Source organism: Hyla sarda, chromosome 5 (assembly GCF_029499605.1).
Source record: "Hyla sarda isolate aHylSar1 chromosome 5, aHylSar1.hap1, whole genome shotgun sequence".
NCBI classification, from domain to species: domain Eukaryota; kingdom Metazoa; phylum Chordata; class Amphibia; order Anura; family Hylidae; genus Hyla; species Hyla sarda.
The window spans coordinates 209,133,720-209,159,402 of record NC_079193.1 but is presented as its reverse complement, the minus strand read 5'-3'; the positions used below and the strand labels follow the sequence as shown (position 1 = coordinate 209,159,402).

Genomic DNA, 25,683 nt, shown 5'->3' with positions numbered 1-25,683 from the left:
AAAAAGCCAAATGTGACTCCTTCTCTTCCGAGACCTGTAGTGCACCAGCAGAGCACTTTTCACCCCCATATGGGGTGTTTTCTGAATCGGGAGAAATTGGGCTTCAAATTTTTAGGGGTATTTTCTGCTATTACCCTTTTTAAAAATGTAAAATTTTTGGGAAAACAAGCATTTTAGGTAAAAATGATAATTTTTTTTTTACATTTGCAAAAGCCGTGAAACACCTGTGGGGTATAAAGGCTCACTTTACCCCTTGTTACGTTCCCCGAGGGGTCTAGTTTCCAAAATGGTATGCCATGTGTTTTTTTTTTGCTGTTCTGGCACCATAAGGGCTTCCTAAATGCAACATGCCCCCCAAAAACCGTTTCAGAAAAACGTACTCTGCAAAATTCCCTTGTCGCTCCTTCCATTCCCTCTACTGCGCCCGCCGAACACTTTACATAGACATATGAGGTATGTCCTTACTCGAGAGAAATTGGGCTACAAATACAAGTAAAAATTTTCTCCTTTTACCCCTTGTAAAAATTAAAAAATTGGGTCTACAAGAACATGTGAGTGTAAAAAATGAAGATTGTGAATTTTATCCTTCACTTTGCTGCTATTCGTGTGAAACACCTAAAGGGTTAAAACGCTGACTGAGTGTCATTTTGATTACTTTGGGGGGTGTAGTATTTATAATGGGGTAATTTATGGGGTATTTCTAATATGAAGACCCTTCAAATCTACTTCAAACCTGAACTGGTCCCTGAAAAATACCGAGTTTGAAAATTTTGTGAAAAATCGGAAAATTGCTGCTGAACTTTGAAGCCCTCTGGTGTCTTCCAAAAGTAAACACGTCAATTTTATGATGCAAACATAAAGTAGACATATTGTATATGTGAACCAAAAAAAAAATGTATTCGTAATATCCATTTTCCTTACAAGCAGAAAGCTTCAAAGTTGGAAAAATGCAAAATTTTCACATTTTTCATCAAATTTACGGATTTTTCCCCAAGAAAGGATGCAAGTATCGACAAAAATTTACCCCTATGTTAAAGTACAATATGTCACGAAAAAAAAATCTCGGAATCAGAATGATAACTAAAAGCATTCCAGAGTTATTAATGTTTAAAGTGACAGTGGTCAGATGTGCAAAAACCACTCCCGTTCTTAAGGCCAAAATGGGCTTGGTCCTGAAGGGGTTAAAGGGATACTATGGCCCTAGACATCTTATTTTCTAGGGGATAAGATGTCTGATGGTGTGGGTTCCAGCCACTGGGACCCCCCATGATCTCCAGGCTGGCACCGCAACGTTCTGAACATGGAAGCTTCCATGTTCGTGACATCACACCACACCCCCTCTCCCCTCTATTCATGTCTATGGGAGGGGACATGATGGCTAGTAAACAACCATCACGCCTCCTCCTATAGAAGCTCTGGCCGGCTTCTTACATGACAGTGGGCTCAGCCTATCACAGGCCGGGGAGAGACATCGCTATGGCCGGTGATACGCCGACGGCTCTGCGGCATCCCCGTCCCCAGGAAGTGGAATGACGTCAGCAATGCCGGACCATGAGGCCTGTGCCGGACCAACAGGGGCTCGTAGGAAGGTATGTATGAGTTTATTTTGTTTATTTTTTAGGCCCGGGCATATATAAAAGTGCTCCACTACAGTTGTCCTTTAAAGCATACAGCCTTATAAAATGACATTCTCCTTAAATTTGTCTGATCATATGGTCAACCATAATTCATCATTTCAAAGAAAGCTAATGCATTGCTTCAGAGTCCAATGGTGTGCTTTACACCACTCCAGCCAACACTTGGCACTTAATATGGTGAACTAAGGCTTGTGCAAAGATGCTAGGCCGTGGAAATTCAATCCTAGAAACATCTAAAGAACATCTCTTGATCTGATGTTCTTTCTAGATGCACTTTGGGACATGATAAAGTATATCACGATCAGGGACAGACAATATTAACACACAACATACGTCTGAACTCAGCAGTCCATTCTGTTACGATTATGGCGGAGATTTATCAAACTGTTTATACCAATTTAGACAGTCTATATTTGTCTCTCAGAAAGTCTCAATCTGTTTAGTTGAAACTGTTTAGTTTGAGAATGTTTTTGGGACATACAATGGCCTGCATTTCCTATTGCAAACCCAAAATGTTTTGTCGGGTTTTGCACCAGATTATTGCGCATTGCGCCACATTCTTGGGCATTGCGCCAGAATTTCTGTCTGCGCCAGAATTTGCACCAGAATTGAAAAACCCCCCGACCAACTCTCCATTTTGCTAAGAAAATCCGAAAAAGGGGCATGGCCATCGTTGAAAGGGGGCATGGTCACAGAAAAGTGGCATGTTCCCAACATTTTCACAAAAAAACTACATATTTACTAAGGTTTTCACAGAAAATGTGGTGGATTTCAGCTCAGGAAAAACCCACAGATCAGAGCATGTGTTTAAAAAAAAAAAAAATTGTGGGGAATTAAAACCCACAAAGAAACCTACACTCCACTCTTAGTAAATAAGGGTCAATGTGTCACAGTGCAGTTTACTTATTAAATGAAATTTTATCTTAAATCTGAAGGGTAATATAATCTAATAATATATAAAATTCTAAAATAATACAGGTCAATCCCAATGATCCCTCATTTTTTATTTTTTGGGGTCATTTTTGTTATCCATGTAAATGTCTGATGCTAATTTTAATTTTTTTGGGGTTTTCTATATTTTAGTGCTCCAATTTCACTTTTGCAGCTGATTCAAAGAAAGCATATGATTTTACACCATGCGCTTGGTGCCATTTAGCCTCTGGAGTATTCTGAAATCATGTGTAGTGGAAGCATGGTGCAGTTTCCCATGGCAACCAATCCGATTCCTTCTTTAATTTTTTAAAATTTTGTTGAGACATTGCGAAAAACTGAAAAAGAAATCTGATTGGTTGCTATGGTCACTGCACCACTCCTTCTCTGAATTTCCATCGTGAACCTAGCCTACGGTTCTGGCCGATTACCACATCCTTTTAATCTTAGACTAACAGAGTTGAGGGCTAACTTAGAATGCTTTAAAAAAATTATAAACATTAAAGAATAGAAAGAGAAATACTTTAACCTCTTAAAGGGGTAGTCCGGTGGTGAAAAATGTGTCCCCTATCCTAAGGATAGGGGATAAGTTTGAGATCACGGGGGGTTCGACCGTTGGGGCCCCCTGCGATCTCTCTGTACGGGGGCCAGGCTCTCCGGCCATATAGCGGGTGTCGACCACCGCACGAAGCGGCGACCGACACGCCCCCTCAATACATCTCTATGGCAGAGCAGGAGATTGCCGAAGGCAGCGCTCCGGCTCTGCCATAGAGTTGTATTGAGGGGCAGTGTTGGCCGTCGCTTCGTGCGGGGGTAAAGACACACCCCCTTTCCACGGGCTGTCGGGGCTCCATACAGGAGATCGCGGGGGGCCCCAGCGGTCGGACCCCCCACGATCTGCAACTTATCCCCTATCCTTAGGATAGGGGATAAGTTGTTCACCACTGGGTTCACCACTGGATATCTCCTTTAAGGACGCAGGGAGTACCTGTATGCTCTGCGCCCGGTCCCGGTATAAAACGCGGGGTCATGCCGTGACATGCTGGGTCGGTCCTGGTGGCTAATGACAGCCGGGACCCTGGGCTAATAGCGTGCGGCACTGATCATTGTGCCATGCCCTATTAACCCTTTAGACACGGCATTCAATGTTGATCGCCGCATCTAAAATGAAAGTAAACGCTTCCCGGCAGCTCAGTCGGGCTGATCGGGACCATCTAGAATCAGCTAGAATGCGAGCGAAGGTCCCCTCATCTACTTTGGGAGCTATAACACTGCAAAAAAAAAAAGTTAAAAACAAAAAAGTGTTAATAAAGGTCATTTAACCCCTTCCCTAATAAAAGTTTGAATCACCCCCTTTTCCCATAAAAAAAATAAAACAGTGTAAATAAAAATAAACATATGTGGTATTGCCGCGTGCGTAAATGTCCGAACTATAAAGATATATCGTTAATTAAACCGCACGGTCAATGGCGTACACGTAAAAAAAATTCCAAAGTCCAAAACAGCGTATTTTTGTTCACTTTTTATACCATTAAAAAATTTATAGAAAGTGATCAAAAGTCTGATCAAAACAAAAATGGTACCGATAAAAACTTCCGATCACGCCGCAAAAAATGAGTCCTCATACCGCCCTGCACGTGGAAAAATAAAAAAGTTATAGGGGTTAAAAGATGAAATTTTTAAACGTATACATTTTCCTGCATGTAGTTATGATTTTTTTCCAAAGTACGACAAAATCAAACCTATATAAGTAGGGTATCATTTTAACCGTATTGACCTACAGAGTAATGTGTCATTTTTACAGAAATATGCACTGCATGGAAACGGAAGCCCCCAAACGTTACAAAATGGCGTTTTTTCTTAGATTTTGTCGCACAATGATTTTTTTTTCCGTTTCGCCGTGAATTTTTGGGTAAAATGACTAATGTCACTGCAAAGTAGAATTGGTGACGCAAAAAATAAGCCATCATATGGATTTTTAGGTGGAAAATTGAAAGCAATGGGGCGCCGGCACCAATAGTCAGGGGGAGAGAACGGGCAGCGGCACCGATAGCCAGGGGGAGAGAAGGGCCGGCAGCAGGGCTCTAGACCCCAGGGCAGGCAGGGGCAGAGAAGCCGGCAGCGGTGGCGGTCTCTGCACCTGCAAAGCCGCCCGCTTTAAATCATTGAACTGCAGCGGCTTATCGGCGTATAGCACGCAGGTAGACTTTAGGCTAAACATTTTAGCCTAAAAAGTGTGTGTTATACGCCGATAAATACGGTACTTTACTGCATCTGATATTGACATGGGCCTTAGGTCAGTTTAAGTTAAGCTTAACCCCTTACCCTCTTAAGGATGCAGGACGTACCTGTATGCCCTGCGCCTGCGATATAACGCGGGGTCACGTGGTGACCCCACGTCATAGCGGGTCGGTCCCAGCGGCTAACGAAAGCCAGGACCCATGGCACGGTGATGCTCAGAATTAATCCTTTGGACACGGCGATGAAAGTAAGAAAAAAGCATTCCCGGCAGCTGAGTCGGGCTGATCGGGACCACCATGGTGAAACCGCGGTGTCCTGTTCATCTGTTAGGACACAAGGAGGGTCCCTACCTGCCTCCTCTTTGTCCGATCGCCGATTCACTGCTCCGTGCCTGAGATCCAGGCAGGAGCAGTGGAGCGTTGATAACACTGATCAATGCAATGCTATGGCATAGCATTGATCAGTATCTGCAATCAGACTATTGCATATTATAGTCCCATATGGGGGCTATAACAGCGCAAAAAAAAAAAAGTGTACAAAATGGTTACTAAATGTGATTTAACCCCTTCCCTAATAAAAGTTCGAGTCACCCCCCCTTTTCCCATGAAAAAAATATAAACATATGTGGTATCGCCGCATCCATAAATGTCTGAACTATAAAAATATATCATTAATTAAACCGCACGGTTAATGGCGTACACGTAAAAAAAAAATTCCAAAGTCCAAAAAACTTTTTGGTCACTTTTTATACCATAAAAAAAAAATGAATAAAAAGCGATCAAAAAGTCCAATCAAATCAAATGGTACCCATAAAAACGTCAGATCACGGCGCAAAAAATGAGCCCTCATATCGCACCGTATGCGGAAAAATAACAAATGTATATGGATCAGAAGAGGACATTTTTAAACGTATTAATTTTTGGGCAGGTAGTTATGATTTTTCCAGAAGAAAAACAAAATCAAACCTATATAAGTAGGGTATCATTTTAATCGTTTGGAAATACAGAATAAAGATTAGGTGTCATTTTTACCATAAAATGCACTGCGTAGAAACGGAAGCCCCAAAAGTTAAAAAATGGTGTGGTTTTTTCCAAAAAATTTGTTTGTTTCGCCGTAGATTTTTTGGTAAAAGGACTGATATCATTACAGAGTAGAATTGGGTCTGTAGGTGCAAAATTGAAAGGGTTATGATTTTTAGCGTGCGTTCACACTGAGTAATTCAAGAGGAATTTACTCGAGTAATTCCTCTTGAATTCTCTGCTCCAAATTAATGCACATCTCCTCTGCCCATTGACTTTAATGTTATTTCTGCTGTCCTGTTCACACTGCGGAAATTCTGCTAGCAGAATTCCGACACTGAATTCCTTTCGGCTTGAAAAAAGAGCATGTTCATTCTTCTAGCGGGATCAGTGAGCAGAATCCAATAGAAGTCAATGGTAAAAATAAAAAATCTGCCCAACATCGTTTTCAAGCGAAATTCAAGTGGAATTTGAGCGGAATTCGAGCAGAATTGGAGCGGAATTCAAGCAGAATTCAGAAAAGTAGATTAAATAGCCTCTTCCTTCATTCCTCTTCATTTCCGCATGGAAATTCCGCTTGATGGAGAAGGCAACAATTTCCTGACCCAAATTATTCCTTGTGAATTCCTCAGTGTGAACTCACCCTTAAAAGGTAAGGAGGAAAATGAAAGTGCAAAAAAAGAAAAACACAGAGGGGGACATGTATCATTATTTGTGTATGGTAGAAGCATTTTACCCCTTTTCCCGAATTCCAAATTATGCGCAGAAGCGCTAAATTTATCAATCAAGTGCAATGAGTTTCATAAATTGCGGGTAAATATAGTAATCTCCTCAATCCACTCTTTGGAAAATAGACTCAATGATTTAGAGCATCTTGCTACGTTAAGTCCAAGATGGCGCATATTTGCGCAAAAAAAACAGCTCTTGCGGCCACATTTTTGGTGTAAAGGAAAGGTACGCAGTTAATAAATCCATGTGTACTATAGATGTCACTCCAAGGTACCCCGATTCGGCCACATCTGGAGGACACGCTCTACTAAAACGTGCGCAAAAAAAGGGCGTGCGCAAAATTTAGCACAAAAAAATACACACAAAACAGGGGTAAAATATTTGATACATGTCCCCCCGAGTTCTTAAGGGGTTAAGGACCAAGCCAATTGTTTTTGCACATTCGTTTTTTTTCCCTCCTAAAAATCATATAACACTTTCACTTTTGCACCTACAGACCCATATAAGGGCTTGTTTCTTCGCATCACCAATTGTACTTTGGAATGACATCACTTTTTTTTTTTTATACCGAAATTTGCAGGGAAACAAAAATTATTTGTGGGGGTGAAATGTTTCACAGTGTTCTTCCAGCTGTTACAAAACTACAACTCCCAGCATGCCCGGACAGCCAAAGGCTGTCCGGGCATGCTGGGAGTTGTAGTTTTGCAACAGCTGGGGGCACTCTGGTTGGAATACACTGCCTCAAAAGGGGCAAATATGTAGAGCATTGTTCCCCAACCTGTGGCGTTGCAAAACTACAACTCCCATCATGCTTCAAATGCCTTCGGCTGATGGGAGCTGTACATCTCCAACAGCTTGAGAGTCACAGGGTGTGTCGTGGAGTCTGTCCCGAAGTGTTACAGGATACTAGTAAAACAAGAGCCGTAACATACAGTACACAGGTACAGTCTCCCGCCATAGCTGCACCTCCTCCATGTTACCTCACAGAACCGCTAGTGAGGCGTATACCAGTAAAGTGTATAGACACAGGACGGGCGAGAAGCCAAGACAAGCGGCGGAGCCGGGACTTCCTCTCCCATAGTGCTACAGTGAGGAGGAAGAGGAAGGAGAGCGGCTGCAGGGCACAGTGTGGGCGCGGGAATCGTCCTCTAGCTGCCCCAGTGTCGTCCTGTCACGGGTATAGGCGGGCATTTCTGCGGGCATTGTCCAAACACGTTATCTCGTGGGGACTGGTGTGTTGTACGTTCTCCTCATATGTGGTAACACCAGGGGTGTGTTATTGCTAAGGGCGGGTCTAGGGGGCTTTGTCCATTATTTTTGAGGTGACTTTACTGGTTATTTAATTTTGTCAAGGACCCTCTTTATCTCGCTGTGCCCCCTTATACTATAGGTGTTTGCAGTATGGAGCATGTGGCAGAGGCTTTAGGGGTACCCCAGCATGGCAGCACAGCACGGTGCCCAGTTTGTAACCTGGAGGTGCCAGTTCTTGACATCAATGCCCATCTTGACTCCTGCCTACAAGAGCAAAGTGGGGGTGCTGCCGCCAAGAAAAGGCGTCTTTCCTCTCCGGAGGTGGACACATCTGGCAGCACACGTAGTGGGGGTTCCCTTGCGGGATTGGGAGCGTCCAGCTTTTCTTTGTTCCATAAACACAAGGTCGGTGAGCGGGTATCACAAGATACGCCCTCTAAGGCTCCATTTTTTTCTGGAACACCATCCAAGAGTTCAGAGGCAAAGCAAAATGTAAATAGCGCCTCTTCTTGTGAGACCCAAAAGCAAGAACATTTCCAAAATCATCAGATGCAATCCGGGGTCAACAACAAAGATCAGAACCTGGCGGGAGCACTAGATGGGAAACCTCTGGCGGACAAAATGAGACCGTGCACGTTACACGACTACATGGGTCAGGACAAAGTCCTAGGAGAGAACACCATGCTCAGAAACCTACTCCAAGCCAATGACATCCCGTCCATCATACTGTGGGGGCCTCCCGGCTGTGGAAAGGTTTGTATGTTTGCTACTGGTAGAAATGGGGTAATCTTTATGAAATACCAAATGTTAAAGGGTTTTCCGACCCCCTCCACAATTTGGCCAGGTGCAGGCAATAGCAGTAGATATTATAGAATAGGCAACCTCCGGCACTGCAGATGTTTTGGACTACATCTCCCATGATGCTTTGCCAGCATTTTGGCTGTAAAAGCATCATGGGAAATGTAGTCCAAAACATCCGCAGTGCCGAAGGTTGCCTGTGTCTGTTATAGAAGACAAACTCCATATTCGTCCTCCGCTTATTCCCTATACAGCACTGCCACCACTATGGACTGCCTAGAGCGAGCATGCTTTGTTTTTCCTTTGCTGCCATTTTCTGCCCTTGGCCTAATTTATTATAGATAGAATAAATAAAAAAAAGGTGTATTCACTTTTACTCATCCAGTGATGCAGTGTCATGCGGTGAGACACAGTTGTCGGTGCAACCCTTCAGTGATGAGCAAGAATCATACATGGATCTTACTAATAAGAATGACCCAAGCACAATACTCACTGGGTGTCTAGGCTGACTAGGCACCTGTGACACCCTGTGTGCAGTTGTCACCAGCAATATTGACAAGGTCTTGTGAGTCAGATAATTCCATATTACTTTACATTAGGGATCGACTGATATCGATTTCTTTTTAGGGCCGATAACGATAATCTGTGGAGGTTAAGGCCGATAGCCGATAACTTTTACAGAAATTCCGGTATAATTTATCGGCTATTTATTAGAGCCACACCCCAACGTTCCCCCCCCCCCCCGCGATGCCGCTGCAGATCACTGATTTAACCCCTTAAGGACTCAGCCCATTTTGGCCTTAAGGACTCAGACAATTTAATTTTTACGTTTTCATTTTTTCCTCCTCGCCTTCTAAAAATCATAACTCTTTTATATTTTCATCCACAGACTAGTTTGAGGGCTTGTTTTTTGCGCGACCAGTTGTCCTTTGTAATGACATCACTCATTATATCATAAAATGTATGGCGCAACCAAAAAACACTATTTTTGTGGGGAAATTAAAACGAAAAACGCAATTTTGCTAATTTTGGAAGGTTTTGTTTTCACGCCGTACAATTTATGGTAAAAATGACATGTGTTCTTTATTCTGAGGGTCAATACGATTAAAATGATACCCATTATTACATACTTTTATATTATTGTTGGGCTTAAAAAAAATCACAAACTTTTTAACCAAATTAGTACGTTTATAATCCCTTTATTTTGATGACCTCTAACTTTTTTATTTTTCCGTATAAGCGGTGGTATGGGGGCTCATTTTTTGCGCCATGATCTGTACTTTTTTTTGATACCACATTTGCATATAAAAAACTTTTAATACATTTTTTATAATTTTTTTAAAAATAAAATGTATTAAAAAAGTAGGAATTTTGGACTTTTTTTTTTTTTTTTTTTTCGTTCACGCCGTTCACCGTACGGGATCATTAACATTTTATTTTAATAGTTCGGACATTTACGCACCCGGCGATACCAAATATGTCTATAAAAAATGTTTTTTACGCTTTTTGGGGGTAAAATAGGAAAAAATGGACGTTTTACTTTTTTATTGGGGGAGGGGATTTTTCACTTTTTTTTTACTTTTACTTTTACTTTTTTTTTTTTACACTTGAATAGTCCCCATAGGGGACTATTCATAGCAATACCATGATTGCTAATACTGATCTGTTCTATGTATAGGACATAGAACAGATCAGTATTATCGGTCATCTCCTGCTCTGGTCTGCTCGATCACAGACCAGAGCAGGAGACGCTGGGAGCTGCACGGAGGAAGGAGAAGGGACCTCCGTGCGGCGTTATGAATGATCGGATCCCCGCAGCAGCGCTGCGGGCGATCCGATCGTTCATTTAAATCGCGAACTGCCGCAGATGCCGGGATCTGTATTGATCCCGGCACCTGAAGGGTTAATGGCGGACGCCCGCGAGATCGCGGGCGTCGGCCATTGCCGGCGGGTCCCTGGCTGCGATCAGCAGCCGGGATCAGCCGCGCATGACACGGGCATCGCTCCGATGCCCGCGGTTATGCTTAGGACGTAAATGTACGTCCTGGTGCATTAAGTACCACCTCACCAGGACATACATTTACGTCCTGCGTCCTTAAGGGGTTAAAGCGGGCGCTTTAAATCAATGAATGGCAGTGGCTTTTGTGGTGCCAGAGACCGCCGCCACTTCTCTTCCCCTGCCTGTCCTGGGGTCCTCCTGAGTCCTACCACCGCCGCTGCCCACCCCCCCCCCCCCCCCCCCCCCCACCTATCCTCTGCCCAGAGATCGCAGCCGGTCCTTAGTCCAACCACCGCTGCTGCCCCATTGCCTCCCCCATTCCCGGTTTTATAATTACCTGTTCCTGGGGTCCGCGCTACTTCTGGCTCCGGCGGCGTCCTGAGCTATCACTGTGCGCTCTGATGGTGACGTCGCGCTGAGCGTTGCACAGTGTAACACAGGACGCCGCAGGAACCAGAAGTAGCGCAGACCCCGGGAACAGGTAATTATAAAACCGGGGATGGGGGAGGCAATGGGACAGCGGTGGTCTCTGGTCCGGGCGGTGGTGGGGTGCAGTGGGGGGTGTTGGCAGGGCGGGGGGCATTATCGGCAAGGTAATTGCTGATACCGATAACATCCAAAATCGTGAATATCGGCCGACAATATTGGCCAAACCGATAATCGGTCGATCCCTACTGTAAATGTAAATCTACGACTGGGGTTGTAATAGACAACTAAGTTGCAAAAGTAAGAATCAGAGTCAAATACAATCCTGGTTGTTAACCCTTCATATGCTGTGGTCAATAGTGACCACAATGTCAAGGTGGCTAGACAGGAAAGAAGAGTGCTCCCAGTTGGCACCAAATAATTGCACATCAACAGTGGGTTGCCATGCCATGTGAGGGTTTTGTAGATTGCCTGTGAGAAAATGTTATTTTTTATTTTGCAGCCAAATCTTTACAGACTACGGCCTAGTTTTCCCTAGTTTTCCAAGCAAGATCAGCATGTAAAATAAAATATGCGCCAAATTTTAAGCTGTGTGAACCCAGCCTGACAGTGATACAATTCTGACATTTTGTGTTACCTCAAGCAGCCTCTGGCACATACACGATTGCCCAGATTTACTACTGTAATATAGGAATATAGGAAGCATTCATTGCCGGAGTGTGCCTTTCATTACGTGGTAGTGTATTTCCTAGTGTGGCTTATATGTTATGGTCATTTCCGTGCTGTATCTGATCTTGCTAACATTCTGCTTTTTTAGACCCTGTATGTATGCAAAACTTAATTGGCTATTCAAGTTTTAAATGGAAACTGTTATAGACCTGTCAGCCAGCTGCCTCTAGCTGCATTCTTTATTTTACCTCCAGAATGCAAGATACGCTAAAGGAAAAGGAAAGTGTTGTAGATAATTTTTTATTTTATTGTGTCTTTTAAGTTTAGATACACAGGATATGTCATTCTATAGACAGTGGCAGGTTTTTTGCATATATACGAAATCTGGGATCTGTTAAATGGAATACTTGGTGTAGACAGCAGAGGGCGCTCTAACCCTTTAATTAAAATTGTTCTTAACCCATTTAATGCATTTCAGGACCTTTATTCACCAGGTTTCTGGCAGGGGATCCAGTTGCATTATTGGCATAAACCATATGACTAACACGGGCTGTTCAAACTGTTTTGTGAATGCAGTATAAGTGTTTGTATTAAGGACATAACACCTGGATCACAAATGGATTTTACTGATTATTATTTTTTTTTTATAACCTGTATTGCATTTGTAATGTGACAACTATTATGTATTTTTATTATAGGTGACTGAAATGGGCCATTCTGTAAAGGTCTTTGTACATATCTACTCTGTATGAGTGGACTCTGCAACTAGAGATGAGCGAACTTACAGTAAATTCGATTTGTCACAAACTTCTCGGCTCGGCAGTTGATGACTTTTCCTGCATAAATTAGTTCAGCTTTCAGGTGCTCCGATGGGCTGGAAAAGGTGGATACAGTCCTAGGAGACTCTTTCCTAGGAATGTATCCACCTTTTCCAGCCCACCGGAGCACCTGAAGGCTGAACTAATTTACGCAGGATAAGTCATCAACTGCCGAGCCGAGAAGTTCGTGACGAATCGAATTTACTGTAAGTTCGCTCATCTCTATCTGCAACCATGAACGAGGGGATGTTAACTTATCTGCACTGTTCCCTCCAACAGGCAAGGGTGAATTGACACATACAGTACTGTATCCTGTGCAGATTTGATGCGCACAATTTTCTTCCACAGATCTCAATGTAAACTAAATGACTGAACACCGCTTTTAATCTGCAGTTTACAAATCCTGTACATCAAATCTTTGCAGGATATTATACGTATGAATAGACACTTAAAGGGGTGTTCCACTGGCAAACATTTTCTTTTAAATCAACTGGTGCCAGAAAGTTAATAGAAGTTAATTTGCAAATTACTTCTATTAAAAAATACCAATCCTTCCAGTACTTCTCAGATGCTGTATAATACACAGGAAGTTCTTTTCTTTTTGAATTTTTTTTTTGTCTGACCATAGTACTCTCTACTGACACCTCTGTCCAAGTCAGGAATGGTGTGCTCGTGATGTCAGCAGAGAGCACTGTGTTCCAAAAAGAAAATAATATCCTCTGTAGTATTCAACAGCTAATAAGTACTGGAAGGATTGGGATTTTTTACTAGAAGTAATTTACAAATCTGTTTAACTTTCTGGCACCAGTTGATTTAAAAGAAAATGTTTTCCAGCGAAGTACCCCTTTAACCCCTTAAGGCCAATTTTCACTGTAGGACCAGAGCGTTTTTTGTACATCTGACCACTTTCACTGTAAGCATTAATAACTCTGGGATGCTTTTACCTTTCATTCTGATTCTGAGATTGTTTTTTCGTGACATATTCTACTTTATGTTAGTGGTAAAAGTTTGTCGATACTTGCATCATTTCTTGGTGAAAAATTACAAAATTTGATGAAAAAATTGAAAATTTAGCATTTTTCTAACTTTGAAGCTCTCTGCTTGTAAGGAAAATAGACATCCCAAAAAAATTATATTTTGATTCTCAAATGTTTGCATCATAAAGTTGACATGTTTTTACTTTTGGAAGACATCAGAGGGCTTCAAAGTTCAGCAGCAATTTTCCAATTTTTCCCAAAATTTTCAAAATCGGAATTTTTCATGGACTAGTTCAGGTTTGAAGTGTATTTGAAGGGCCTTCATATTAGAAATACCCCATAAATTACACAATTATAAAAACTGCACCTCTCAAAGTATTCAAAATGACATTCAGTAAGTGTGTTAACCCTTTAGGTGTTTCACAGGAATAACAGTAAAATAAAGGAGAAAATTAAAAATCTTTTTTTACACTCACGTGTTCTTGTAGACCTAGCTTTTGAATTTTTACAAGAGGTAAAAGGAGAAAAGCCTCTCAAAATTTGTAACCCAATTTCTCTTGAGTAAGGAAATACCTGATATGTGTATGTCAAGTGTTCGGCGGGCGTAGTAAAGGGCTCAGAAGGGAAGGAGCGACAATGGAATTTTGGAGAGTGAATTTTTCTGAAATGGTTTTTGGGGGGCATGTCACATTTAGGAAGCCCTTATGGTGCCAGAACAGCAGAAAAAAACCCACATGGCATACTGTTTTGGAAACTACATCCCTCAAGGCTACGTGCAAGGGGTCCAGTGAGCTAGGGGTGTGAATCGCCAATAATTTGGCGATTCGATTCGCGATACCAGTGGGGCGATTCGATATATCTCGATATATCGCGATACCGTCTAGGTGACGATACATCGCGATATATCCCGATTCTGTCTAAAAAACAATGTCTTTTACACTTTTATTAAAACTTTATTTTTATTTTTTTTATACACTTTATTAGTCTTTTAGGAATCATTAGATTCCTCAGACAGATGAATAGAGTTCTATTGAACTCCATTGATCTGCGATCCATTGATAGAGCCTGGTCCAGCCAGGCTCTATCAATGACAGCCACGGAGAGCAGGGAAGCAGAGGTAAGCCCTCCGCTACCTCCACAGTGGATCCACCCCACTAGCCCACCAGGGAGCATTCACAGATCCTTTTAGACGCCGCTGTCAGCTTTGACAGCGGCGATCTAAAGGGTTAATAGCCAGCCGATCGGTTACTGAGAACAGCTGGGGGCTGCAGAGTATGGAGCGGGCAGGAGTCAGGAGATACAAATTCCACATCACTAAAAGAATCGATTCAAAAATATTTTGAATCGATTCAGTATCGGCAAGTGAAAAATCGCGATAATCGGGCGAATCGATTTTTTTTTTCTTGCATCCCTATAGTGAGCCTTAACACCCCACAGGTGTTTGATTACTTTTTGTTAAAGTTGGATGGGTAAATAAAAAAAAAATGTTTTCACTAAAGTGCAGTTTTCCCCCCAAATTTACTATTTTTATAAAGGGTAATGAGAGAAAATGCCCCCCAAAATTATGGGAGTATGGGAATACCCCATGTTAGGTCGTAAAAATGCTCTGCGGGCGAAGTACAATGCTCAGAAGAGGAGGCACATTTGGCTTTTGGAAATTAAATTTTGCTGAAATGGTTTTTGGGGGGCATGTCGCATTTAGGAAGCCCCTATGGTGCCAAAACAGCAAAAAAAGTAACCATATGGCATACTATTTTGGAAACTACACCCCTCAAGGAACGTAACAAGAGGTATAGTGAGCCTTAACACCTCACAAGTATTTCACAACTTTTTGTTAAATTTGGATGTGTAAATGAAAAAATATTTTTTTCACTAAAATACTGGTTTTTCCCCAAATTTTTCATTTTTACAAGGGGTCATAGGAGGAAATTACCACCAAAATTTGTAACCCCATTTCTTCTGAGTATGGAAATACCCCATCTGTGGACGTCAAGTGCTCTGCTGGCGCACTACAATGCTTAGAAGAGGAGGAGTGCCATTGAGCTTTTGGAAAGGGAATTTGTTTGGAATGGAAGTCAGGGGCGATGTGCGTTTAAAAAGCCCCCCCGTGGTGCCAGAACAGTGGACCCCCCTCCCCCCCACATGTAACACCCATTTTGGAAACTACACCCCTCACGCCCCGGAAGAAGCATTTAATTGCGAAACGTTGGGTGACGGAGGTCCTGGTGTGTCCTTAGAAGGTGAAGTTAACAACCTCTTGCTATGTGTATAAATGTATAGGGCTTTTACCTTACTGGGTGCAGCCACTAGTTGGGACACTTTTGTTATTACAAAGTAGGCTCTTTTAGCTATTTGCATATACAGGTATTTTTGGGGATTAACCCCTTGCTCTATGGACCTCCATTTGTGTATTTGTAGGACCATCTTGGTATTTTGTGCCTTTTTTTAAAATGTTTTTAAATGTATGTCCCCTTTTTTTCTAAACAATAAAGATTGAAATTTGTGTCCCAGAATACCTTGGTTTTTCTTTGATGTTACCCCTCACGGAATGTAATAAGGGGTGCAGTGAGTGGGAGGGGTCCATTGTTCTTGCACTATGGGGGCTTTGTAAACACACGTGGCCTTCAATTCCGGACAAATTTTCTCTTGTAGCATTGTAGTTCGCCCACAGAGCAATTCACATCCACATATGGGGTATGTTCTCCACAATGGGGCTACAAATTGGGGGCTTTTTTGCTATTTTCCCTTGTGAAAATGAAAAATTTAGGGTAACACCAGCATTTTAGTAAAAATGTTTTTCATTTTTTATTTTCCCATCCAACTTTAATGAAAATTCGTCAAACACCTGTGGGGTGTTAAGTCTCACTCTACCCATTATGTTCCGTGAGGGGTGTAGTTTCCAAAATGGGGTCACATGTGGGTATTTATTTTTTTGTGTTTTTCAGAACCGCTGTAAAATCAACCACCCCTGTGCAAATCACCAATTTAGGCATCAAATGTACATGGTGCGCTCTCACTCCTGTGCCTTGTTGTGCGCCCGCAGAGCATTTTTTACGCCCACATATGGGGTATTTCCATACTCAGGAACAATTGCGTTACAAATTTTGGGGGTCTTTTTTTTTTCCTTTTACCGCTTGTAAAAATAAAAAAGTATGGGGCAACACCAGCATGTTAGTGTAAAAAAAAATTTGTGCAATTGTTAGTGCAATTTTTTTTTTTTTTACACTAACATGCTGGTGTAGCCCCCAACTTTTCCTTTTCATAAGGGGTAAAAGGAGAAAAAGCCCCCCAAAATTTGTAGTGCAATTTCTCCCGAGTACAGAAATACCCCATATGTGGCCCTAAACGGTTTCCTTGAAATACGACAGGGCTCCGAAGTGAGAGAGCACCATGTGCATTTGAGAACTAAATTAGGGATTGCATAGGGGTGGACATAGGGGTATTCTACGCCAGTGATTCACAAACAGGGTGCCTTCAGCTGTTGCTAAACTCCCAGCATGCCTGGACAGTCAGTGGCTGTCCGGAAATGCTGGGAGTTGTTGTTTGGCAACAGCTGGAGGCTCAGTTTTGGAAACACTGCCGTACAATACGTTTTTCATTTTTATTGAGAGGGACTGTGTAAGGGGATGTATATGTAGTGTTTTACCCTTTATTATGTGTTAGTGTTGTGTAGTGTTTTTAGGGTACATTCGCACTGGCGGCGGTTTACAGCGAGTTTATCGTTAGGAGCTTACGCTGCGGCGAAAAATTTGCCGTAGCTCATACTTGAAGCAGGAAACTTACTGTAAACCGGCCCTTGTGAATGTACCCTGTACATTCACATGGGGGGGAGGAGCAAACCTCCAGCTGTTTCAAAACTACAACTCCCAGCATGTACTGACACACCGTGCATGCTGGGAGTTGTACTTTTGCAACAGCTGGAGGCACACTGGTTGGAAAACCTTCAGTTAGGTTCTGTTACCTAACTCAGTATTTTCCAACAAGTGTGCCTCCAGCTGTTGCAAAACTCCTACTCCCAGCATGAACTGATTGCCAAAGTGCATGCTGGGAGATGTAGTTATGCAACAGCTGGAGGTACGCAACTACAACTCCCAGCAGCTGTTTGCTGCACAGTGATCTCCAAACTGTGGCCCTCCAGATGTTGCAAAACTACAAATCCCAGCATGCCCACACAGCAAATAACTGGGCATGCTGGGAGTTGTAGTTTTGCAACATCTGGAGGGTTACAGTTGAGACCACTGTATAGTGGTCTCAAACTGTAGCCCTCAAGATGTTGCTAGGCAACTCACCGGCTTCCGTAGGATCCAGGGAGCCGGCCGCTCGACATCGCTGCCCGCCGATCTCAGACAGCGATCGTCGCCTGCAGCCTCGCCCCAAGGGTAAGTGGACTTCGTCGCCGGTCCTCTTCAGTTTCGCCGTTCTGCCCCGCCTATTGTGGGTGGGCAGAACGGGTAAACCGAAAGTTAACCCCCCCCGCCCCCGATCAGCTATTGGTCGTCGCGTATATACGACCAATAGGAGGGGTGGCATTTGCGTGGGGTGCCTGCTGATTGATATCAGCAGTGACCCAGTCCGATGCCCGCCAGGCGCGCGGCGGGGACCGAAATTCCCACGGGCGTACAGGTACGCCCTTGGTCCTTAAAGGGGTACTCCGCCCCTAGACATCTTATCCCCTATCCAAAGGATAGGGGATAAGATGTCAGATCGATGCGGTCCCGCTGCTGGGGACCCCCGGGATTACCGCTGCGGCACCCCGCTGTCATTACTGCACAGAGCGAGTTCGCTCTGCACGTAATGACCGGCAATACAGGGGCCGGAGCATCGTTACGTCATGGCTCCGCCCCTCGTGACGTCACCCCCCCCCAATACGAGTCTATGGGAGGGGTCGTGGTGGTCGTCACGCCCCTGCCATAGACTTGCATTGAGGGGACGGGCCGTGATGTCACGAGGGGCGGAGCCATGGCATCACGCTGCTCTGAACTCGCTCTGTGCAGTAATGTTAGCGGGATGCCGCAGCGGCAATCCCAGGGGTCCCCAGCAGCGGGACTGCGGCGATCTGACATCTTATCCCCTATCCTTTGGATAGGGGATAAGATGTCAAGGGGCAGAGTACCCCTTTAATTACCAGGGAGCAAAGGCGTACCTGTACGGCCTTGGACCTTAAGTGGTTAAAGAATGTTCTATGGATGTATATCGAGTAATGTGGCATGAGTTGGAACATTGTTATTCTTCAAAAATAACCCACTGGATACAAACATGAAAAATATATATCTTTATTGTACATACACACACATACATACATACATACATACATACTTTCATTAAAATAAAAGTAAAAAGCCATACAACAAAAAATCTTGAAAAATTGGTTGAGATACCAATTACATATGCACGTATAAAACTTTCTATGCCCAAATACATTAAACAGAGGAAAGCAAATAAACCAAATTTATGGCAGGACATGATTGAATAGCCGGTGTGCTAACATCACTGACTGACCCCCAGAAATAAAAAGCCTTTGCTTATAAAGTACATTAAGGGCATACAAATTGCAAATGCTGAGTTGCTACGACCACTATCCAAAAGGTGCAAGATATATTCAAAATGAAAAAGGTGCATTCAGAGTAACCTGACATACCCAGTACCCCACCATTCCTCCTCATTTGGAATCTATCGTCCACCTTTTGAATGGTGGTTGTTGTAACTTAGCATTTGCAATTTGGATGCCCTTATGCACTTTAGAAGCATAAGCACTTTATTTCTGGGGGTCACACAGTGATGTAAGTACTTGTTGCTACACCTGCTATTTATACATGTCCACTGTGAGTATGGTTTCTTTCTTTTTTCTCCTTGCAACCATCTGATGCATTTTTAACATACTGTTACATACGAGTAAATGTGCACATACTTTTTTTTTTTTTTTTTCAAATAAGCACTGACACTTTAAAAAAACTTTGACTTGTACAGACATGTCAAAAGTTTTAATTGGTTGTGGTCTGAGTGTTCAGACCCTGGGGAATTGCTAGAATGCGCCAAGAGAAGAGCACCCAAAGGCTATATTGATTTCCACACATCCGCATTCATTTGGGTGGTTTCTGGCTTGTGCGCAATCCACATGCGGATATTCTGAAGTGTGAATGGGAGTGTGGAATCCCATTGAAGTCTATTGGGCTTTAATTCGATGCGGAATCCGCATGCGGAAATACTGCCGTGTGAATATAGCCTAAGTGAGACTATCTAAGGGTACAGTCAAACTGCGGAATCTCTGCTTGTAGAATTCCGCGAGTGGAGATTCCAGCTGGCAGCCGCCGACGAAAATACTTCAACGGTATGACCGCACAGGGCTGTCACCATTGATGGCTATACAGTGCTCGCGGAATTCCCCACAAAGAATTAAGATGTTCATTCTCTGTGCGGAACAATTTCAGCAGTGGAATTTTCCGCCGCTGAAATTCTTCAGTGTGAACGGGTCGCACGGAAGACCTATTCACACTGATGGTAATGTTCACTGCACGGAATTCCATTCCGCAGTGTGAAGTACCTTTACAGTGTAAGTCTATGAAATTAAACAAAAGTAGTAGAGAGTCGGCACTCGTCTAGGTGGTGGTGCACGCAGGTGGTGCTCGCAGGACGCGTTTCGGCCAGGTGGCCTTTGTCAACTGATCAGTTGACAAAGGCCACCTGGCCGAAACGCGTCCTGCGAGTCGCTACATTATCTTGCATATGGATTAATAAAACCATTATGATTCAGCATACCTAGTGAGTGCCGGGATTTCTTCTACCTACCACTAAGTCTACGAAATTGTCTTGGTCAGTGTGAGCTTACCTCTCCACTTATTCTAGTGATTGGTTGGCAATCTAAACAGACCTCGACCATTCAAAACTTTTGGGTTATAGTATGGGTGAAGAGCTGTAAAATAATGGGGCACTTACGTTTTTTTTTTTTTTTTGTGGCTTCTGTGCAGGGTTAGGGACATTTATGCATTTAAAGGAGATCTGCAGCCATAGACACTTATCTCCTATCCGCAGGATAGGGAATAAGTGTCAGATCGCTGGGGGCCGTGGCTCTTCCGTTCAGGAAACGTATCGGCCAAAGCATGACATGCCCCCTCCATGTATCTATATGGGAGAGGCTGAGATGCAGCGTTCATGCATCCCCGCCTCTCCCATAGAGCTGCATGGAGGGGGCGTGTCGTTGACCTCAGTGAGGTCGAAGACACGCGCATTAGCCGTGCAGAGCTGCGGGCAATGCTGGGGATAAATGTCTAAGACTGCAGTACTCCTTTTAATCATGTTGCGGAGTCTCCACTTCTGGGTGTAGCCAGGCAGCAGCCCCTGCTCACCACCTCCCGGCGGCTTTCACGTCCTTGTGAAGTGAGACTAAAGAATCTTAATATTTAAAACAGGGTGGGCCGCAGGTAGAATATAGATATAGTGTTTCCCAAGCAGGGAGCCTCCAGCTATTGCAAAACTACAACTCCCATCATGCCCGGACAGCCTTTGGCTGTCCGGGCATGCTGGGAGTTGTAGTTTTGCCACCGCTGGGGGCACCCTGCTTGGGAAACACTGACATAGACAGTGATTTACAGCTCCCAGCAGATCTTTATTACTTTTATATGTAAGGATTTGCTTTATCTATATTAGTTATCTACTAACACTGGTCTATGTGGAGGACAGGAGCTTCTTCAGGGTCCTGTACAGTACACAGTGTCCTAAAAAAAAAAGTAACATGGTGCCGCCCTCACCTGGTGTCCAAAGGAGCAGCTAACCCTGGTACAGGTAAAGAGTACAGAACATGTAATACCTCCCTGTACTGTAGGGGGCGCTACCAGACATTAGTCAGTGCATGCACTTCAGTAATACAGGGGTTTTACTAGTGAATGCCTATTCTGATTAGTCGGTTCTTCAAGCCATTGACACATTTCACAGATCTGGACTGTCCGTAACATTGTTTGTTGAGTCTGGTTTCAAGTTACAATTGTCCAGAAAAGACCATTGTATGTTGAAACTATTGTATGTTGAGGCCATTGTAAGTTGAGGGATCACTGTATATAAAAATGACACAATTGATCACCAGAATGGTTCTTTAGGTCTGCCCCATTGTACTTAATGAATTGCTTAGGGTAACGTGCCAAATACTGGTAAATCAGAAATTAATCTTGGACTAATATGCAAACAAGTAGATTTTTATTGTGTGCCAGTGTATACTAAATAATCTGCTATATGTAAATTTTATATAGATCACTGTAGTGGGGAATAAGGCTATGTTCACATGGTTGTTCTCTTCTATCACGCTATTCTCCCATCATTCCTGCTAAACGGACCATACCATTTAAGTGGCATCCTTTTCTATCAGTTTTTAATTAGTTTGTATTAGGGATCGACCGATACTGATAATCGGTGGAGGTTAGGGCCGATAGCCGATAACTTATACCGATATTCCGGTATAAGTTATCAGCTATTTATCCCCCCTCGACACCGCTGTAGGTCATTGATTTAAAGCGGGTGCTTTAAATCAATGCACTGCAGTGTCTTCTGCGGTGCCATAGGCCGCCGCCGCCACCCGCTTCTCTCCCCCTAACTGTCAGGGTGGTCTGGGCCATCCATCCTTCCTTCCTGTAGTGTCCGGCGGCATTCCGGGTGGAGGGTGCACCGGTACGGGCTGTCCTTCTCCGGGGGTCCTCTTCTCCACTCCGGGCAGGCTCTGGCCTAGTACGCTGCATAGACGCCGCTGCGCAGTGACGCCCGTGCGCAGCGACGCACCTGACGTCACGGCGTAGCGGCGTCTATGCAGCGTACTAGGCCGGAGCCTGCCCGAAGTGGAGAAGAGGACCCCCGGAGAAGGACAGCCCGTACCGGTGCACCCTCCACCCGGAATGCCCCCGGACACTACAGGAAGGAAGGATGGATGGATGGCCCGGACCACCCCCAATACGGGTAAGTTTATTATAATTTTTTTTTATTGACTCGGAGGGTGGGGGAGGGGCCCGACCGGTATAGCGGTATGGGCAAAAATCCATACCAGTATACCGCCCAGCACTACGGTGGGGGTGCGACGCGGTCGGTCGGGGGGGTACGACGCGGTGGGTCATGGGGGCGGTCGCGGTGCGGCGGGTCGGGGGGGTGGCGGTCGCGGTGCGGTGGGGGCGGTGTGTGGGGCGGTGCATTATCGGCTTATCGGCAAGGTAATTGCCGATACCGATAATGCCCAAAATCGTGATTATCGGCCATACCGATAATCGATCGATCCCTAGTTTGTATCCTTCATTGTATGTTATTATTTTTGTCTTGCTACTTCCTGGTTGCTCACACCTCTTCTGAGCATGCTCAGAAGTAATAACGGATCAAAAATGGATTGGAAAAAATGGATGCAAACGGATGACATTAAAGGCTCATCCGTTTCCCATTGACTTCAATGTTAAATTCCAGAATTTTTTGTTTTATTTGATTATGCTACAGTGGCTATAAAGTTAGTATAGTTCATAATACAGTGTCTGTACCTTTTGGTTGATGGTGGTCTCTCAATTTTTGTGATCTTTGCCCCAATATTTATTTTTAACAGCATATAAAGGTTGCAGTGCAGCCCGAGACATTACGTTACTAGTCAGGTGTTCAAAGGAGCCTTTCTGCTTCAATAGGTGAAGCAACTGCTGGGTGGGAAGGAGATCATTCTGCATTTAATTGTAGTTTTGCAACAGCTGGAGGCACCCTGGTTAGAAAACACTGGTCTGTTGTTCACAGCAAAGCATGGAAAGCCGCAAACCTGTGTTTCAATGGGTGGGTGGCTGATGTGTGGGAGGGAGAAAAGTGACCATGCAGACAGAAGATGTGCTAAATTTCTCACATTAGCTCGTGCTATGTTTGAAACATCTTTATTTACATTTGAGACTCTTGTAGGGCTGCAAAGATCAACCCCTTAAGGACATTGGCTGTAAATGTACGTCCTGATGGGCTGGTACTTAGCGCACCAGGACGTACATTTATGTCCCATACATGTAGAGAGCACAGGAGCTGCGCTTACTTTATGCACGGCAGGTCCTATCAGTAATGGACCCACTGGTAATGGTGGACATCAGCGATGGCACTGATATAATTGTTTGCAAAAAAAGCCCTCAATAGGGTCTGTGGATGGAAATACAAAAGAATAATGACTGTTAGCTGAGGGGGAAAAACGAAAATACAAAAATAAAACGGGATGTGTCCTTAAGGGGTTAATCAATATTAATATTATAAATAATAGTTATAGCCTACCAAGAATATATTTATCAATTCCTCTTTCCCTGCCACTTAGTCCCTCAGTGTGCCCCTGCATATCACCCTCCCTCTCACACTACCTTTTTGAAGGTGCTGCTGGCCAGTGACGTGCAGTGTACCTCCAGCAAAGAGACCTTGACTTGAAGTGCAGTCCAGAAGCCGATGCCAGCGCCATCAGTGGGCGCTGCCTGCTTGCCTTCGGCACCATCCCCAGTTACAAGAAGCCTTCCGTCCTGATCTCCCTGGAGCCACCCAGTCTTGTTGCCTGCCAGAAGCTCCGTTCTCATCCCCCTGCAATGACAGATCTTCCGTGTCTTCTTCGAGGTCTGGGAAATTGCTCCTGCTCATAGGTTAAAGGGGTACTCAGCCCCTGGACATCTTATCCCTTATACAAAAGATAGGGGATAAGATGTTTGATCGTAGGTGGTCTGGCTCTGGGACCCCCATGATCCGGGGGGGGGGGGGGGGGTTCCAGCAGCTGGACCCCCCCATGATCAGACATCTTATCCCTTATCCTTTGGATAGGGGATAAGATGTCCAGGGGTGGAGTACCCCTTTAATTTTTTTGATACTGTCCTTTCTCCTCCCCAACCCATCAACTATTTACGGTGCAGTCCCCACTTCTCTCCCTTTCTCCCATTAACTCTTCCCTGGTTCCCTCGTCCAGGTTTTTTAGAAATACGATTAATGGCCCCCCAAAAATCGTCCAACTAATCAGTTATGGAAATAATTGATAATTGCAGCCCAAGACTTTTGTCACATGCCAGATCCCTGAATCCGCTAAGATACACCCCCTCATTGAATACTCTTCAAAACTTCTTTTAAAGCTCAACACATATTCTGGTGTAAAACACGAACATTATTTTTTTGGGTAACAAAGTAAGCCTTGTGCATTTCACCTATTAAACCTGAGAATTACAGTTGCAAATGTACCATATTTATGAGTAGTAGTACATGACTCAGTTTAGATACTTTTGCCCTTGTTTCACAAGGAGACATGACTTGTGTGCGCCAAAGTTATGACATAAGGTAAGCCAACAAATAGATGGTCCAAACCTATGCTAGACAGCATAAGAATGTGTGAAGTCTATAAAACAGTATTCGCCACTACGATAAAGCTGGCACATTTTATACTGTCTAGTCTGTTTACTCTGTCTAATGCTTATTCACTTTCTTTTGTTTATCTCACATGAATGTTTGGCTCAGCCAAATGTTCATGTGTTCTCATTGAAGTGAGAAGAGGTAAGCCATTGTCGACAGCTCTGGCAGCAGCTTATCTCCTGAAAAACAAAGGGAAGGGCCGGACAGTCGAAATCCAACATGCCCGACCCTTCTCTCCTCTCACATACACATTAGACAATCAGCCCGCCCTGTCAAATTAGTGGGGACAGTTGACCTTCTATAGGGATCTTAAAGGGGGTACTCTGGTGGAAAAAAACTGGTTCCAGAAGGTTAAAAAGATTTGTAAATTACTTCTATTTAAAAATCTTCAGCCTTCCAGTACTTATCAGCTGCTGTGTTCTCCACAGGAAGTTGTATTTCTTTCTGGATTTCTTTCCAGTCTGACCACAGTGCTCTCTGCTGACATCTCTGTCCATGTCAGGAACTTTCCATAGTACAAGCAAATCCCCATAGCAAACCTCCTACACTGGACAGTTCCTGATACGGACAAAGGTGTCAGCAGAGAGCACTTTGGTCAGACTAAAAAGAATACCAGAAAGAAATACAACTTCCTGTGGAGCATACAGCAGCTGATCAGTACTGGCAGGATTAAACTTTTTTTTAATAGAAGTAATTTACATATCTGTTTAACTTTCTGGAACCAGTTGATATGAAAAAAATTGTTTTCCACCTGAGTATCCCTTTAAAGGGGTATTCTAATGATAGGGGATAGCTAGCAGTTTGTTGGGCATCTGACCGCCGAGCTTGGCAATG

General features: G+C 43.8%; 2 protein-coding genes across 10 annotated transcripts in view; one reads left to right on the top strand and one right to left on the bottom strand.

Annotated features, from left to right (window-relative positions):
* Positions 1 to 25,683, bottom strand: part of MYLK4 (myosin light chain kinase family member 4) — a 186,982-nt gene that overhangs the window by 136,636 nt on the left and 24,663 nt on the right. The window contains exon 1 of one of the 9 annotated variants that reach the window (XM_056521027.1): positions 7,565 to 7,646. The exons of 4 other annotated variants lie outside the window; for them this stretch is intronic. In XM_056521027.1, the coding sequence (XP_056377002.1) occupies positions 7,565 to 7,635 (71 nt within the window). In that variant the 5' untranslated portion in view covers positions 7,636 to 7,646. Of the gene's footprint in view, positions 1 to 7,334; positions 7,647 to 25,683 lie in introns of those variants that run through there. 4 more of the 9 variants (XM_056521031.1, XM_056521034.1, XM_056521033.1 and 1 more) reach the window with 4 other exon arrangements.
* The window catches only part of WRNIP1 (WRN helicase interacting protein 1), a 93,964-nt gene continuing 75,947 nt past the window's right edge, over positions 7,667 to 25,683 (top strand). Inside the window, exon 1 of the mRNA XM_056521037.1 lies at positions 7,667 to 8,560. Coding sequence (XP_056377012.1) covers positions 7,958 to 8,560 — 603 coding nt within the window. The 5' untranslated portion in view covers positions 7,667 to 7,957. The remainder of the gene's footprint in view (positions 8,561 to 25,683) is intronic.